This window comes from Oryx dammah, unplaced genomic scaffold, assembly GCF_014754425.2.
Source record: "Oryx dammah isolate SB20612 unplaced genomic scaffold, SCBI_Odam_1.1 HiC_scaffold_5, whole genome shotgun sequence".
NCBI lineage: Eukaryota > Metazoa > Chordata > Mammalia > Artiodactyla > Bovidae > Oryx > Oryx dammah.
The window spans coordinates 19,855,556-19,873,743 of NW_024070189.1; the positions used below are offsets into that span (position 1 = coordinate 19,855,556).

At 39.1% G+C, this 18,188-nt stretch overlaps 1 protein-coding gene across 1 annotated transcript in view; it reads right to left on the bottom strand.

The window, feature by feature from the left end:
• Nucleotides 1-18,188, bottom strand: part of ADGRV1 (adhesion G protein-coupled receptor V1) — a 546,035-nt gene that overhangs the window by 83,315 nt on the left and 444,532 nt on the right. The window contains exon 86 of the mRNA XM_040241540.1: nucleotides 15,412-15,569. Within this exon, the coding sequence (XP_040097474.1) occupies nucleotides 15,412-15,569 (158 nt within the window). The remainder of the gene's footprint in view (nucleotides 1-15,411; nucleotides 15,570-18,188) is intronic.

Consider the following 18,188-nt stretch of genomic DNA (forward strand, 5'->3'; position numbering starts at 1 on the left):
ACCATGATTAGTGAAAGAGTGATTCTGATGATCAGTTTTGACAACTACTGACCTGAAATGAAAGTCTACGGCTATCAAGTAAAAAAAAAATTACACTGGCTTCAAAATTAGGAAGATGAGAAAAGGATTAAGAGGAAGAACAGAAGGAACAGGGAGAAACAATAACACAGAGATCAGAGAAACTGGGGCAGGCAAGTTGTGGACAAGTTTTGTTCTTCTGAGAACAATCTATTATTCCTGGGAAGAGGACAGAAAAGAAGGTGAGAAAAGAAGTTGAGCTCCAGTGGATAGATTTGAAAATTATCATTGTGATGTGAAAAAGGCAAAGGCAATCCCTGAAAAACACATCTCTTCCAGAGTTATGAGTCACACAAAGAATGAGTCATGGCCTGGGATTTACAGGAAAATAAAAAAGAAGAGCGTATTATGAAAACCAGGGGAGGCAGACTATTCAAGGAAGGGAAGTTACCAGTACAGCTTATGCAGAAGAGTTTTTAAGGACAAGGACATGAGAGGTCAGCAGATTTGGTGTTCAAGGTTATGGGTGATGAACCAAAGAGAACAGCAAGGCTTGGCAGAGAACAGAAGGTGATGAGTACAGAGAGCTTGCATGGACTCCTCTTCAAGAAGTTTGCTGGTGAAGAAGAGAGGCAGGGAGGTAACTTGATAAAGCAGCAGGATAATGAGCACGTTCTTTTAAGCATGAAAAGTGATGCAGGTTTTTAGATGGAGAGGAAAGACCTAGAATAGGGAGATATTTAAGATGCAAGGCAACTGTGGGAAAATTTAATGAAAACAAGTTCCAAAAGAAGAAAATTGCATGGCAATTGTTTTGCATGGCAATAATTATTTACTTCCTTACCTAAATGGGAGGAAAAGTGGCAAAGAAGGGAGAAAACAAAAAGCAGTGTTCAGATAAAGTAAGTAAGAGAACATCAGGTTGTTTTCCTATCTTATATAGAGAGTGAGAATAGAAGGTGTTAAGCACAAGACTTATGGGCAATCTATTTCCTAAAGATTACTTAAGAATCAAGTAAAGATAATCCAAAGGCTCACTGAGAAGCAGAGATGGCTCAGTTAAGGTTACTCAGAATAAATCAGTATCTATTGCAGAGTAGCACTAATTGGCTGGCAAAAAGAGAAGTATGTGACATAGACTAGAATGGTGAACGTTGAAACTGCTTAAGGAGAGAAGTCATGTTGGTGAGGAAATCAAGGGAGCTGCTGAAAATATCCTAAAGGGAGGTCACAGTGAAGATAAAGACCAGTAGGAGTGAGAAATTGGGAGAGGTGGGCCGAGGGAGGTGTGAAGAGGGAGACGGGGACCCAGGAAGGCAGGCCAGTGTGAGAAATGGTAAGCACAGTAATATGAATAGGACAAGGACGATGCAAGCAAAAGAACACAAAATTAAAAATAGGAAAAATCATCAAGCAGGGACATAACGACTTTGAAGTTCAAGATGGACCACAAATACTTTTGATATCCTACTAGTTGGAAGGAGTAGTCTCTTGCAACTGGTTGTAGGAAAGTAATTTGTTGATGAGAGTGCCATTTTGGTTATGATAAGACAACTCAAAGAGTAATTTTATAAAAGGTTCAGATCAAGTTTGTTACTGCCTACCTGCCCAATGAAATTCAAACTTCACCTTCGATATGGTGAAGAAAACAACTTTTATAATAATGTCCCTTTCCTCCACTCAACGTTTTGAGTTTTATAATGCATTAACTATTAGATATAGTGCTTTGACCACAGATATTGTGCCAGCTATACACTTCTAAAGAAATTTATGATACAACTTTAAATTCCCCAGATTACTTGTCCCCACTCCCTATTTCCCTAGTCCCAACAACTCTATTTTCCTTTATTTCTGGATGTCCTCTTTAATATTGTACCAGTTGACTAAAGTGTGATCAAACAACTATTTAGTGACTATGTATTTTTTAAAGAATTGCACAGACACTGAATCATAAATTGAAAGTAGCCCAAGAATACTGGAGCAGGTAGCCTATCCCATCTCCAGAGGATCTTCCCAATCTAGGAATCCAACTGGTGTCTCCTGCCTTGCAGGTGGATTCTTTTTTTTTTTTTTTTTTTGCAGGTGGATTCTTTACCAACTGAGCTATCAGGGATGCCCTCTCTAAATAACAAGACTGGCAAAAATGAATAAACGGAAAGACTTGCAAATAATGAATGGAATTTACACAACAGAGGTAGATTAATAAATGCAATTTACACCTTACTTGGAGTTTCCCTGATTAGAGAGAACCATGGAGTATCACAAGATTTTCATGTTGATACCAACTGAGGTGCCTCACAGACTAGGTTAGAGGGCAATAGTGTTTTCAATGGCATAGATTTTCTAAGATAAAACAGCCTTAAAAATTCATTTTTTTTACTCTTCAGTAGAGTTTTAACATATTCTTTGGCAAGAGTTTGAATACAAATTTGAGAGAGATATTTTAAAAAATCAGAACTTGTATTTTCATCAACCAAAAGTTGAATGAAAGATTTCAGTCACCTATTAAAAAATGAATGCACTCTTAGATCAAAGCAATAAACATGAAGAACTGTTTCATGTAGCTTTCAAAAGAGTAGAAAGTAATGCTTCATTGGTAATTTTCCCAACATAACTAACTAAAGAAGGATTTGAGGCGGGGCGGGGGGGAGGTCCTTTGAAAGAGTGGAGTATGCCAGGAAACTTAAAATGTAAACTTGTAATTAACTTGGAAAAAAACTGCCAAGGAAATGTATGGAAAAACTCGGCCTATATACAAAAATGACAAACTGGGAAAGTTTCACTGACCCTCTGGGTCAAGCTGAGGCATGGCAATGGTATGCCTATGTTAATAACAGATGAAGGGCAAAGAATGTGCAATGCATATGAGCAGCAATGCCACTGTAATGCTCTTAGATAATGGCTTTAAATGTGTACCATCATCATATTTTCCACTAACATTCTGCTGAAGCCTATTCATGATGGGTATCAAGAAATTATTTTCAATTGCATTCCTTCTCCTGCCCAATCACCATGAATGATGAACTCAGAAAGTGAGACTGAATTCAGTCCCCTATTAAGTCCAGACTTAGCAGACATCATGTCCTTTTTAGACAATAGCACTGATTCAGAATGGCTGTGCCTATGGAGACTTTATGCATGAAAGCAGTAGAATTTTCCTTTTATCCTATAGTCTCAGGACTGCTATTGAATGAATGAATGATGCTGTCAATTTAACCTTTTAAAAGTTCCATGTGGAAGGGGGACAGACAGGAACCAAGAAACATCAGCCTTAAGAGAGCTGTGAGATGATGATAGAAGCTATGTGCTATGAACTGAATTGAGTCTCTGTAAAATTCATGTGTTGAAACCCCAACCTTCAATATGATGGTATTTGGAAATAGGGACATAAGGAGTTAATTAAGTCATGAGAGTAGAGTCCTCACAATGGGATTCGTGCCCTTACAAGGAGAGACATGGGCCAACTCTCTCCCTTTCTCTTTCCTTCTCTCCTCCCGTAAGAACATAGCAAGAGAATGGTCATCTGCAGGCCAGGAAGAGGGCTCTTGTTAGGAACCAAATTGGCCAGCACCCAGACTGTGGAACTTCTCAGCCTCTATAACTGTGAGGTATAAATATCTACTGTTTAAACCAACCAGTCTATGGCATTTTGTTATGACAACTCGAGTCGATTAATATACACCAGGCATAATGATGAAGAAAGGAAGAGAGGCGCATATTTGAAAGATATATAGGAATGATCCAGGACAAAATATTCTGCACCAGTTACATACTGAAAGAGCTGTTATGCTGATAAAAATACCAATGCATACTGCGTGCTCACTATGTTTCAGAGTATACTAAAGACTTAATATGAATTAACATTTAATCCTTGAAACAGCTCTATATTGAAATCCTTAAATATTATTATTACGCCTGCACTATATATGCGAATAGTGAGGAAAACTAGGCACATTTCACTACCATAAAGAGACAAGGCAATCTTTCTTGGGAATTAGAAGATGAAGAAACAATTTGCTAGCCTGAATCACTTCATATTCTTTCTCGGGCACAGAACCTAACAATTCCTTTTATGGAATCGGAGCTCTCTAGGTTTAACTTAACGTTTACGTGTCATTTTTCTCAATGAAAGATTTGACGACAAAATGGCGAACGGTGAGGCATTGGTGATGATGGTAAAGAGAGCTCTGGAGAATTTAGGAGCCACTTGTGGTTCTAACCTCAACTGCACAAATTCAACAGCTTTGCAAATCTGACACCTCTCTAAGCCTCTTGTTTCTTTCATTTTCTTGTCTCACTATACGTGCTTCACAAGATTCTTGTGAAAATTGAGAAAATATACACAAAATGCTTAGCACAGTGTGCTGGTATACCAGCAATTAGTAGCTGTTACGATGATAATGATGATACCACCAGGGCTAAAGTCCACCCATAGCTGCCACTTACATGCAGTCCAGCCTTTTATTCTCTCCCAATCCTACTACATCCATGCTCTATGTCCTTTATCCACCTTGAAAATAAACTGAAATTGAAGCTTTAGTACTGAAATAGCCTAAACAGAGAACCACTCTTGTCCTCATCAGTTTTAAACAGAGACTAGGTAAAAGGCAGTCCCTGAGGTATAAACATTTGGAAAACTTGAGTTTTGGAAAGACCCAGCTCTGCCACAAATTACTAGTCCCTTTTCTTCTTTGGTTACATGTGGAAATCAGGAGTTCAAACAGAAATGTAAGCTTTCTCGTGACTCTTTGATTTTAATTTTTACTTTTTATCTCAGTGTTCTAAGCCTTAGGAAACTAATTCCTGATGTTAAAGTTCTAGGAGATTTCAATGAGCAATATCAAGTCCCCGGTCAATAACAATAATGAAAAAAAAAAAAACAAAGCAATACACATTGAACAACTACATATCATCTTTCAGGTTCAAAGATTCTGATTTGAATCTTTGAAGACTGAGGTCACAAATATAAATCTAAGCAGGGGATGAGAATCCAAAATGTTTCTTTAAATATTTTGGATTTTCCCCAGCATTACTGATAAAATGTGGGAGACTAAACTGTGCTCACAAAGATTTTTTTAAAGCTCAAGTGGAAGAGATTGTTTATTATGCAGCGAGGAGTTCTGGGGTTTTCCTTTGGTCCTTAGGTATTGTTTTTTATTTTCTTTTCAGCAATGGAACTGGGAGTAGACTGCAAACAAGCAGTTTTCTGCCAAGGACATGTGAAACCTGTAATATTGGTCATTCTGGATCTGATTTAAGTATGTACTATTACTAGGTAAGATTACTTTTACTTTGCTTCAGTGGAAACCTCAATTTTGGTTTAGGAAAAAAAAGCATATTGTGTTTTTCATTTGTATTTATAAACCATGTAAAATTTAAAAAGACAATGATAGACTTAGAATTTTGCAATATGTGTTTGAAATGACAGGCAATAAAAATTAAAATAAAACAATGCAATAAAATAAAAATGACAATAAAATTTAAAATGACAATGACATACTTAGAATTCTGATGTGCAAAAAATCAGGACACCAGAACCACAGCATTTCAGCTATTGATTGCTACATAACAAACTTGGTGGCTTAAAATATTTTACAATCTGGGCCGGGCAGTTTTCTCTTCTGTGTGGTGTCTACTTGGGCTGGATCCGACAAGAAGAAGGCTTCTTCACTCCTATGTCTGGAATCAGAGCTGGGATGCTTCAAACAACGGCGGGCTGATGCGTTAGTTGCTCAGTAATGTCTGACTCTTTGTGATCCCATGGACTGTATCCCACCAGGTGCCTCTGTCCATGGGGCTTCTCCAGACAAGAATACTGGAGTGGGTTGCCATGCTCTTCTCCAGGGGATCTTCCCCACCCAGGGAATCGAACCCAGGTCTCCCACATTGCAGGTGGATTCTTTACTGTTTGAGCTACCTGGGAAGCCTGGAGGCGGGTTAAATATGCCTATTCATGTGGTCACTCCACACAACTAGCTTGGAGATGCTAACATCATGGTTGTCTCAGAGTAATCAGACTTCTTACACTGTGGCTGGCTTCCAAGAGAAAGGAAGCTGAAACTGCCTGTCCATTGTGGCTGGCTTTCAAGAGAAAGGAAGCTGAAACTGCCTGTCCTCCTAAACACTTGACCCATTATGGGGCAGTATCGCTTCCATCAGATTATCTTGGTCTGAGCATGTCTGAGACCCAGGTTTGATCCCTGGGCGGGGGAAGATCCCCAAAGAAGGAAATGGCAACCCACTCCAGTATTCTTGCCTGGAGAATTCCAGACAGAGGAACCTGGTGGGCTATAGCCCACGGGGTTGCAAAGAGTCAGGCACAACTTATCAATGGACACTTTCACTTTCTAAGCAAGTCCAAAAAGTTAAAGGGAGGGGAAACAGACTCCACCGCTTTATGTGGGGAGTAGGACACTCATCAGGGGAGGGAAATAACTGATGGTGGCCATCGTTGGAGGACACAGCACAGTGTGTATTGCATTAACTAGGAGCTATTTGGTTCCAAATAGGAAAAGGAGTCCGTCAAGGCTGTATATTGTCACCCTGCTTATTTAACTTATATGCAGGGTACATCATGAGAAACGCTGGGCTGGATGAATCACAAGCTGGAATCAAGACTGCCAGGAGAAATATCAATAACCTCAGATATGCAGATGACACCACCCTTATGGCAGAAAGTGAAGAACTAAAGAGCCTCTTAATGAAAGTGAAAAGAGGAGAGTGAAAAGTTGGCTTAAAGCTCAACATTCAGAAAACTAAGATCATGGCATCCAGTCCCATCACTTCATGGCAAATAGATGGGGAAACAGTGGCTGATTTTATTTTTTGGGGCTCCAAAATCACTGCAGATGATGATTGAAGCCATGAAATTAAAAGACGCTTACTCCTTGGAAGGAAAGTTATGACCAACCTAGATAGCATATTCAAAAGCAGAGACATTACTTTGCCAACAAAGGTCTGTCTAGTCAAGGCTATGGTTTTTCCAGTAGTCATGTATGAATGTGAGAGTTGGAGTATAAAGAAAGCTGAGTGCCGAAAAATTGATGCTTTTGAACTGTGGTGTTGGAGAAGACTCTTGAGAGTCCCTTGGACTGCAAGGAGATCCAACCAGTCCATCCTAAAGGAGATCAGTCCCGAGTGTTCATTGGAGGGACTGATGTTGAAGCTGAAACTCCAATACTTTAGCAACCTGATGTGAAGACCTGACTCATTTGAAAAGACCCTGATGACAGAGGATGGGATAGCTGGATGGCATCACTGACTCAATGGACGAGTTTGGGTAAGCTTTGGGAGTTGGTGATGGACAGGAAAGCCTGGTGTGCTGCAGTCCATGGGGTCGCAAAGAGTCAGATATGACTGATCGAGTGAACCGAACTGATTTCCTCTTCTTCTTTTTCCTTTGGCTTTTAATGAGTTTCCTTGGACTCTTTTAGAAATATCTTAAGATGCCAGGAGAAGACAAGTCACTCATTCTCAGGATATAAGGGATGATACTTCATAATATTATAATTGGCTTTCAGTGATTTTTGTAATAGCAATGGAATCTTGATTTACATTAGTATTAGTAAATATAAAGAAATGGAATCTGAGAAGAAATAGAAGCATTCATTCTCAAATATATTACCAAGCAGAGAAGTAGCCATTATTGCACCAGGAGATTCCAACTACCTCAGATTCATGTTATACATAGCCAGCTGGATCAAGCCACCTTTACATTTTTACATATCATACTGAAACATATGTGTGGGATTTTTATAAGAAAGGGATTTGTAATCATCTACTTCCTCTTTTCATTCAAATTAATTTTCCTTCCTGATCCATGAATCATAAGAACTGGCTGATGAATCAGAAAAAGTCAGTAAATTCTATTGAGCCTAAAAGGAGAGACAAGCTTATCATTGCCAGAGATCAAAACCAAACCCTAAAATTACAGGCTTTGTTTAAAAGGCTGTTTGAGACATTGAAATTGAGTTCAGGGAACATACCTTTATCCTGACTCATTCTCACTGCGCACTCACTTCGCTGAAGGAGGGGGCCAGTGAATTTCATTAGGAGCCATCGACTTTTGAAAATCTGTTACTTAGCAGTTGAGTAATAACGGGGCACAGAAGGAAGACAGCCTGACATCACTGTTCCAGCCACACTCAGAAAGGAAGGGACTGACAGAGGCCATCTCTGGAGACTACAGCAGAGAGTGTATTTTATTTACTAGCAGCTCTTCCTCTGCTCTCCATTTCCTCTGGATTTCAGTGGAAATTTGAGCTCTGAAATTAAGGGATGTCAGGAGCAAAAAAGTCACTAAAAATAAAAAAAGAGAGTATAATGGGGTTGATACTGGGCAGACATAAACAACACACAAGTGTTGCTGAAAAATTGCTCCTATTGTCAAGCACATCCAATCTGCACAAGAGTACTTAGCTGGGAAAACAGTTCTATGGAAATATGGAAGAGGCCAGGTCCAGCAAAATAACTGATGCAAGCTCTTAAGTTATTCAAACAGGCCTGATGCTGGTGTTAACTCATCACATTTGTTTACCAAACCTAAATCTCTAAGATAAATATGTAATCATAATTATTCCAGTTATGAAAAAATGAAAAACAGCTTAGCTATAAGGAAAGTATAAATTGACCTTTCCTTCTCATAATGCATTTCACTCATTGCTAAAAGTAAATTTGTAAATAAGCAAACAAAACATTCTTTACAAGGTTTGATCAAAAATACTTAAAACCTAGCAGTTTGAAACATCAGGACACCGTGCTTCTTTAAGAAAAGGGGATTTACTTTCAACTCTTTTTTTACTGTTGTTTTGGCCACACCATGCAGCATATATGATCTTGATTTCCCAACCAGGAAGAGAACACGTTCTCCTGTAGCGGAAGCATGGAGTCTTAAACCCTGGACTGACAGGGAAGTCCCAAATTTCAACTCAATTTATTATTTGAGAATGTATTTCTCATAATACTATCTCAGACAGTTGACACTTGAACAACACACAGGTTGGATGCCACACCCCTCGGAGTAAAAAATCCCCATATAACTTTATAGTTCTGTACATAATAATATGTATATTTTCTGCTTTTGAGGATTCAACCAATAGCAGGTGGTATAGTATGGTGAAAAGTAAAACTGAAAGTCACTCAGTTGTGTCCAACTCTTTAGGCTTCCCTGGTGGCTCAGATGGTAAAGAATCTGTCTGCCAAGTGGGAGGCCCAGGTTCAATCCCTGAGTCCGGAGGATCCCCTGGGGAAGGGTATGGCAACCCACTCCAGTGTTCTTGCCTGGAGAACCCTATGGGCAGAGGTTGCCAGGCCCTTCTCCAGGGGACCCTCTGGACTGAGGACGGAACCTGGGTCTCCTGCATTGCAGGCAGATTCTTTACCATCTGAGCCACCAGGGAAGCCTATACTACTGTAGTACATAGCTACTGAAAAACATCTGTGTGTAAGTGGATCTGAACAGTTCAAATTTGTGTTCTTCAAGGGTTAACTGCAATATCTGAAAATGCTCATCCAAACTTAAAAATGCAGGGCAAAATAAAGCTAAACCATAAACCATCTCAGCTTCATTAGGAAAAAGGGTCACTTTTGCATGCTTGGAATTGTAGAGAAATAGGCTGGACCTGCTTGAGACTACAGTCTTCCCTCTCTCCATGGGGGATTAGTTCTAGAACTCTATAGGAAATTAAAATTCAAGGATGCTCAAGTCCTTTATACAAAATGGTGTAGTATTTGCATATAACCTACCCACATCCTCTGGAATATTTAAAATAATCTCGAGATTATTTATAATACAATGTAAACAAAATGTAAATGCTATGTAAATAGTTGCCAGCATGTGACAAACTAAAGTTTTGCCTTTTGGAACTTTCTGAAATGTTATTTTCCCAAATATTTTCTGATGCATAGTTGGTTGAATCTTCAAATACAGAACCCAGTGATACAGAGGGATGACTATAATCAGAACTGTCCCCCTTCTCGGATATAAAGTGTACACCAGGTGTGCACGAATCTCATAGGAAACAAGAGAAGAGGCTTGGGACCAGTCTGTGCTGCTTTGAAATTTAGGTTTTTAGAGAACTTGGCAGCATCTGCATCTACTGTAGACTCCAAATTCCTGAATGGGGTTTGTGCCAATTATTCTAACAGTAAAGAATATGAGAAGCAAAGAAAAGGTATTTACTATCCAGGTTTTCAAAAGTATACATGAGAACTTTACTAACATACTAGACTTTTTAGCATTCTTCTACCTCCCTCTGCTTTTTTTTTTAACAATGTATATTTATGTGTAGTTATTTTTTTCTTCAATTCTAGAAAATTCTCAACAACTACCTCTTCAAATCTTTTTCTCCATTTCTTGTATTCTTTTCTTCTGGCAATGTATTCTCATACTTCTTAGCTCTGTTTTCCTATTTTCTCTTTTTTTGCAAGTTTCACTGATGAATTTCTCAATCTTAGTTTCAGATTCTAATTAATTCCCTCTTTTCTGTGTCTCATCTGTATCTTATCTCAAATATTAAGATATTTTAAATTTTCAACTACTAGTATTTTCATTGCCAAGATTTTTGAAATTTTTTCATTTTCATATTGGTCTGTGTTTTTATTTTGTTTATATCTATTTTTGCTTCTTATGTTTAAGGACTTTGAGTGGATATATCTGCCTTTATGTCAGGGATTGATGGTCAAACATTTTCTATACAGGGCCAGATATTAAATATGCTAGATTTTTCAGGCCACATGGCTTTTATTTAACTACATATACTCAACTCTGTATTGTGAAAGCAGCCAAGAATATATGTAAAAAAATGGGTGTGGATGGGGGTCAAAAAAACCCTTTACTTACAAAACAGATCACTGGAGCTATTTTGGAAAACAGTTTTGTAGTTCCTCAAAATGTTAAGCATACAGTTATCATATGATGCAGAGATTCCAATTCTAGGTATATATACCCAAGAGAAATGAAAACATATATTAATAAAAAATCTTGTACATGAATGTCCATAGGAACCTTCTTCATAATAGCCAAAAGGCGAAAACAACCCAAATGTCCATCAACTGATAAACAGATAAGCAAAAATGTAGTATGTTCATCCAGTGCAATATTATTTGGCAACAAAAAGAACTAAGTATTGATACATGCTATAATACAGATAAACTAGGAAACCACTATGCTAAGTGAAAGAAGCCAGATCTGAAAGACCACCTATTCTATGATTCCCTTATGAGACATGTGCAGAACAGACAAATCTCCAGAGACAGAAAGCTGATTAATGGTTACCTAGGGCTCAGGGAAGTGGAGAATGGGGAGTGACTGCTAACGCATATGGGGTTTTTTGAGTGATGATGAAAATATTCTAAAATTAGATTGTGGTGATAGTTACACAACTATATAAATATAACAAATACCAATGAACTCTACAGTTTAAATAGATGAACTTTATGACACGTAAACTATATCTCAATGAAGCTGTGAAAAAAGAAATAGATAAAATGAGAAAACAGGTGAGTGGCTGGCAGGGGCATAGTTTGCTGATTCCTGCTTTATCTTTTTGAAGAGTCGAACATAATTACCAAAGTTATGTATAGTTTATCCTTATATATTTTTCTGCATTATATTTATCTTTTTGATCGGCGATTTGAAGGGCTGTCTCCACCAGTTTTCTTCCAGCGTTTGGATCTTTGACACTGCAGCCAGTCGCGTGGAAAGCATGTGCTTCTCTGCTCACTTGCTCTCTCCCCTAGTCTCTGTCTTCCTCTCTGGCTACCTCTCTCTGTCAAATGGTTTTATGGTGGCCTCCATTTAACCTTCCTGTCCAAAGAAGGCTAATTTGATATCCTGGGTCTTCTACCCCCATAATGACATACAAATATGGCAGATAAAACTTTGAACTCTAGAGAGTCTGGCCCAGGAACCTGACAAGATTCTTCCTCTGTTTTCTCCTTGGGCTCCCAGACCCCTAAGCCAAAGCCCACACCTCTGTGGCGATCCTTTGGCAGACACCTTTCCTGCAGGCACTGCTGCTCCAGTCTACCTGCCCTGGGTGAGACCTCTAAATCCCAGCTTACCACCACAGCAGTTCAGACACTTCTGCATTCACAGGCTTGTGGACCCAGAAAACATCAGGCCCTTAGCTGCAGCCCAGCTTACATTCCACTTTGTGTTTTTGATCCCCATTTCATCTTCTTCTTAATATTTTCTTGTTATATCTTGTCATTAACTGCGATGCATTTGGAACAGCAAAATGGGCAAAACGTGAATTTACAGTCCCATCTTGACAAAATTTTTTAGGTCAAGGCAATGGAATTTTAGCAGACAGATTCAAAGAGATTATCAAATGGCCCTGAGTAGACAGACATTTTTTTTCTTGACATTTTGAATTTGAGCTAAGTGGAACATACTCAACTGTAGGAGAGTTAAAGGAGGCTTTAAATAAAATGTAAAGTATCAAGCCAGAGGCTTGAACACAGTTTTGGGAATCATAGAAGGAAAAAATAATAGTCCTAATGATAAATTTCAAAGGGGTATCTACAAACAGATCAATGAGATAAATTCCATAATTTCTACTTTGGATGATATGACAGATTCCTCTTCTTCTTAATGCTATATTTAGCTTGCGGGTGCATTCCTATAATTATAAGATTTTATGGTGCATAGACGATTAATAGTTTATTCAGTCAACAAATACTAATTATGCTCCTGCTATCCACTAAGCATTCCAAGAGGTTCTGGTGATGCAGAGATGAATAATAAATGGTCCTTGCCCTTTAGGAATCCATAGTTTATTAAGGAAATCAGCCACACACACCGAAACAAGTCACCATTCCATTCTGAAGTAAGCGTTAAGGGCTGTGATGGCCATAGGGGCAAAGTGCTTTAAAATCATAGAAGGATGAGTAATTCTTATTTGGTGCGGTAAAGACGTTAACTTCAAAGTCTTCCTGGAAGAAGTAGCATACTGGGAGTTTCCACAATTGCCATAAAAAAGTCAGCAGTATCTTGTTGGAAGGAGTCAACTTGGGATTGTTCAGCACACATTTTTTTACTTAGCTTATGCATTTATTGAGGATGGCTTTGGGGAGCTAGGATAGATTAAGGGAGCATAGTAAGTCCCTTACACCTCTCTTTCATCTACATTTTCTCTCATTATTTATTAAACACATGAGTTTTTTTTTTTATCAACTCATGATGAGGAGTTCATAGAGGACATCTTACGTGAGCAAAGATGACAGATCAGGTAATTTCAAGAATGAGTAAAAACGAATCAATGACATGGTCAGAACACAGGCTGAGCGGTTACTAACTTGGGGGTGATAAGACGGCCCGGGGTGAATGCATAGAGACTCTAGTGTTACAAAGAGCCTGGACTTTCTTTTGGGCAATAAAGATGAATGATTGTAAAGCTAGAGAGTGAGGGGAGCCACTTGACATTGTTGAAATATAGACATCTGAGAAAATGAAATGGACAAAAACTGGAACTAGTGACTAATTAGGAAAACACTGTTTAATAGTCCAAGTGAGATAATGACTGTTAGGTTGAGTGGGAACAGGGAAATCAGAACTGCCATAATTGTTTTTTTTTTTTTAATTTGAAAAGCTATAATAAGAGCAATGCTTCTATTAATATATTTCATTGTAAGAGAGGTTTCGCCAGTTGAGATACAAGTGTTCTAGAGATTTTATGTTCAATGCTTGAGAGCTGTTTTTCAGAGAATTGGAACATTGTTTATCTACTGTATCCATGGATCATATCCAAAAGGCACAGGGGTGATTCAGGAATGAAAAAGACTAACTCATTAGGTTAGGCCTTTATGATGTTATCACTACTGAAACACGCAAACACTGGCACTTCTATATAGTGTACAGAACAAAATAAATCTTGCTATTAGGGAGAAACAAACTGTGCCTTCAAAAGAGAATATGCATTTTAACAGAATGAATCTCAAGTTGAATAAAAGCACAGCTTCTGGATAAATTCTATGTCCCATGAAAAAGTACAATTTCTACATCAAACATTGCTTTTCTAATGGAAGAATCTAAGTTTAATCATAACCTTAAGTGCTATTTTTGTCCACATAATAATTGCACACTAAATCAGAGAGAAGAGGGAAGAGTTGGCTAGATACAGCTCTCCTACAAACTACCCCATAAGTTACTATAAAAGAGTCCTTTCTCTTTACACTACAAGGAAAATCTTTTTGCATCTTCCCTGACACAGTTTAGGAACTAGAGGCTTTTATTATGTTAGAATGAATCTTTTTATTATCATATAAGAGACAGTATATATTGAGCCTCTAATAATGTACTAGACACTATTCTAAGTGACTTCATGGATGGTATCTTGCTTAAACTCTGGACAGCACTTAACATGTGAAGAACTTCTCTCATTCCTTTGGCTTTAGATTTGCAAAAGCTTAGAAAAGACTTGGGCTTCCCTGGTGGCTCAGATGGTAAAGAGTCTGCCTGCAATGCTGGAGGCCTGGGTTCAATCCCTGGGTCAGGAAAATCCCTTGGAGAAGGAAATGGCAACCCACTCCAGTATTCTTGCCTGGAAAATTCCATGGATGGAGGAGCCTGGCGGGCTACAGTCCATGGGGTCGCAAAGAGTTGGACACGACTGAGCAACTGACTTATCTTTAGCTGATCTTATAGAAAAGACTAGTCTTCCTCTTGGCCCAAGAGGGATTCTTCCACTCCCCTGCTCATTAGATTCTCAATATTCCAGTCACTCAAACCATTTTAGATTGAGATTTCTGTATGTAGGTATTTGGTTGTCATTCCTTAAAAACATTCCTAAGAGACTCTAATCTAACAACAGAAAAAGAATCAGATCATAAAAACCGGTGTTAAGTATGATTCAAAGGGAAAAAATGAGCTGGTAGTGAAAGCCAATTTGAGCTGGAAAGACTTGCACTCTTAAGTAACCAGACATGTGTAGCCACTTATGAAGCTGTCTGGTCACATATGTTTTTAAACATCTGTCCGTACAATCAGAACTCCACATGCAAAATACAGCACTCACAAGCATTAGGATGGTCTGTTTGTGATAAAGTCTCAGAGTCTGCAAGAAATGAACAGATTTCACAGGTTGAACCCAGGTTGTTACTGCAGTTGAAAAATGCTTGGAGAAGCAGCTCCCAAAGGCTGTGAGTCATTTACTTGAATATTAATATCTTAGAGACAAAACTGGCACCAGCAATGAAACCTGCCGAGCCCTGAAGAGAGAGAGGTTGCAAGGAAGGCCCAAGGAGCAGGAGAAATCAGAGAACTGTAACTGCTGGCTTCAGAGCTGAAAGCTGAGTCTCTCCTTCCTGTTCTTGAAAAAGAGATCATTCAGTGACCTTTTCCCCCCGTTAAAAGTGCCCAGCTCCAAAGTGCGAATACGGTTGCCTACAAACCTGCAGCATTTGTCCTTCCTCTAAAGATGTCATCGTATGCTCTCCACTGTGGCTTCACTTGGTAGGCGTGGGTGAAAACCACAAACACCACCACGAGGCACGTTACCGGGACGAGAGCTGCAGTGAACAGAGCTGCGTAGATGTTTGGGATGAAACACCTGGAAGAGACCAGAGAAGAGAGAACTCGGGTTCAACACCCACATTTCTAAATGCACCGTGCGCCACAACACTTCATACTCACTCTTTGCATCTCAGGGCTGGCAAGAGCAGCTTTTTGGTTTGCCAAACTGGAGTTCTGTTTGAGTAGCGGCTACCTGACTAAATCTAGCCCACTGCTTCACAAAATGGGTTCCATGGAACATGTGTAACCTTGAGGTGCTCAGAAAACCTCAAAAAAAGGTTATGGCCAAGTAAGTTTGAGAAACTGGGGGAGTGGAAGGGAGATTCAAGAGGGGGGCGGATATATGGATACATACAGCTGATTCATGTTGTTGTACAGCAGAAACTAAAACAACATTGTAAAGCAATATACTCCAATAATAAAATAAAAAACTATCAAAAAAGATTATACTCCATTTATAGTTGTTATGAAATATTGGCTCTATTCCCTGTGTTGTATATTATATCCTGGTAGCTTATTTTATATCTAATAGTTCCCACTTTAGTTCCCTATCCTTATATTGCCTTTCCTCCTTTCTTCTCCCCACTGGTAACCACTAGTTTGAAGAAGGTATTGTTTAAAGGGAAATTTGAGGATTCCCAGGGCTCAACTCTGTCATTTCCACAATTTTGTTTTGAGTGAATGACAGTTTTGTCATTCCTAAGCTGTACATTTCCCCAGAGCCATTCATTCTCTTGAAAATGATGACAATTTTCCATCTAGAAGCTATACTACATAATTGTATCTATTATTCATGGAGTTTATTCAGGTCAATGAGGTTTAAGGTAAACTTAACATTACATATTTTGGTAACACTGAAATTTCATAGAAAATGGTTTTAGAGATGTAATTGGAAGTTTTTACCCATGCACCATAAAAATTCTGTTTATATGAAATCTGTCACACACACACACACACACACACAAAAAAAAAAAACACAAAAACCTCAAAATGGAGAATGGTTAGAAAGGTTCTCAATATGTAAAACTGTGCTTCTGAAGTATTCTTATAGAGGACACACCTCCTACAACTTATATGACAATACTTTACAAGGAATTTCAAGAGTAGGCAATGTCTCTTTTCAAAAATTTCCCCCAACTTCTCCATTTCTTAATACATAATATCTGTAAACCTAGATTATTATATAGTAAAAAAACAAAAGGGGGGATGCTGAAAACTCAAGCAATGCTGTAAAAACTCAAGATGCTATAAACCTTTACTTACAAGAAAACCTCAAAATCCAAAATACAGATAATGAGAGGGAACATCCATTCTCACAACTTGGGAAATTAGCCCCTTGATTTTTATGTTTAAAATGAGATACATTATGAAAGACTTTACTCAGATATTACTTCTAATTAACATGATCTGCTAAATGTACTCCTTAAGTAAACAAGACACATTTCAAGAGATATTTCAACACACATTCTGCATCTGCAAAGAGATGTCAAAATGATGAATTTTCTAGCTTTTCAGAATTTAATTTGGACAGCATAAAGCCTGAAACTTTCCCTGTACACTCATTCGTATGTTATAAGACCTATCTTCCAGGTAAAAGGCACATGATTAAATAAAATAGGCAAACATTAATGGCTTTGATCTTGAATATATTTCTGCACTAAAAATAGTAGTCATGTGGGCTACTCACTTTCATGTACACTGGCTTTAAATGATTTCTTATTGTTTTCATCTGAATTATGGCTTCACTGCTACACACTGGCTCAAAGCAGCTTAGACAAATGCAGACATTGACAAAGGAAGTCACACGGGCTTCAGTGCTTTCTTTTTATCTTGAGAAATGTCATCACAATTCACTCTCAGGCTGTAAAATGGGGATAATTGCTGAGTGTACTGTGAGCTGCTTTGGGATGATGAACATCTTGTACAGAGTGCTACGGTGTACAGGTTTGGCTCTCCAACACCTACCCTTTCTGGTGGCAGGCCATGTTGGCATCTCATCTGTCGGTGTGAAGGGTGTCCCTGAAAACTTTCGTTTACCTTTAGAGGAAAACCTTGGAAAGAAGAACTCCAGTGAAGTGCGTTACCACCCTGGCCCAAAAGTAAATTGGGCCAAGTGAACCTCTGAGAGGTTAGCAGGAAGCAGACATGCCTGTGGTGTCTTTGGGGAGAGAAGGGGAACTTTCTAAGTGTCCTCGCTCATCAGTCTCCCGGGCAATTCTCCCTGCTTGCACAGTGACATGGCTGTGCTGAACCATTCTCTGAGAAAGGGGCAGGAAAATGACCCAGTCCTGAAGCGACCTTTTTCCCCGCTGTTTATTCAGAGCCCCACAAGTTGTGATTGCTTGTTAGTATCAGGCTCCTGAGAGGGCCCTAAGTCTGCCCTCCACACACGCAGCACAGGGCCAGGTCACGAACAAGGACGGCTTGGGCCCCCGGTGTCTCTCAGTTGGCAATCCCTCCTGCCTGCCTCTTCACCTCAGGCCCTACAGTCCTGCAGGGGTCTCCCTCACCCACTCCTGTCCACTCCTGTGACTCCGATCCCCATCTCCCTCCAACAGAAAGTCTCTGCCTTGTGCACTCTCTGAGGGATGAGGGGCTCAGGCAACCCTGCTGAAACAGGGACACTGGAGACAGGGCTGAAAGGGTGACCCACAGG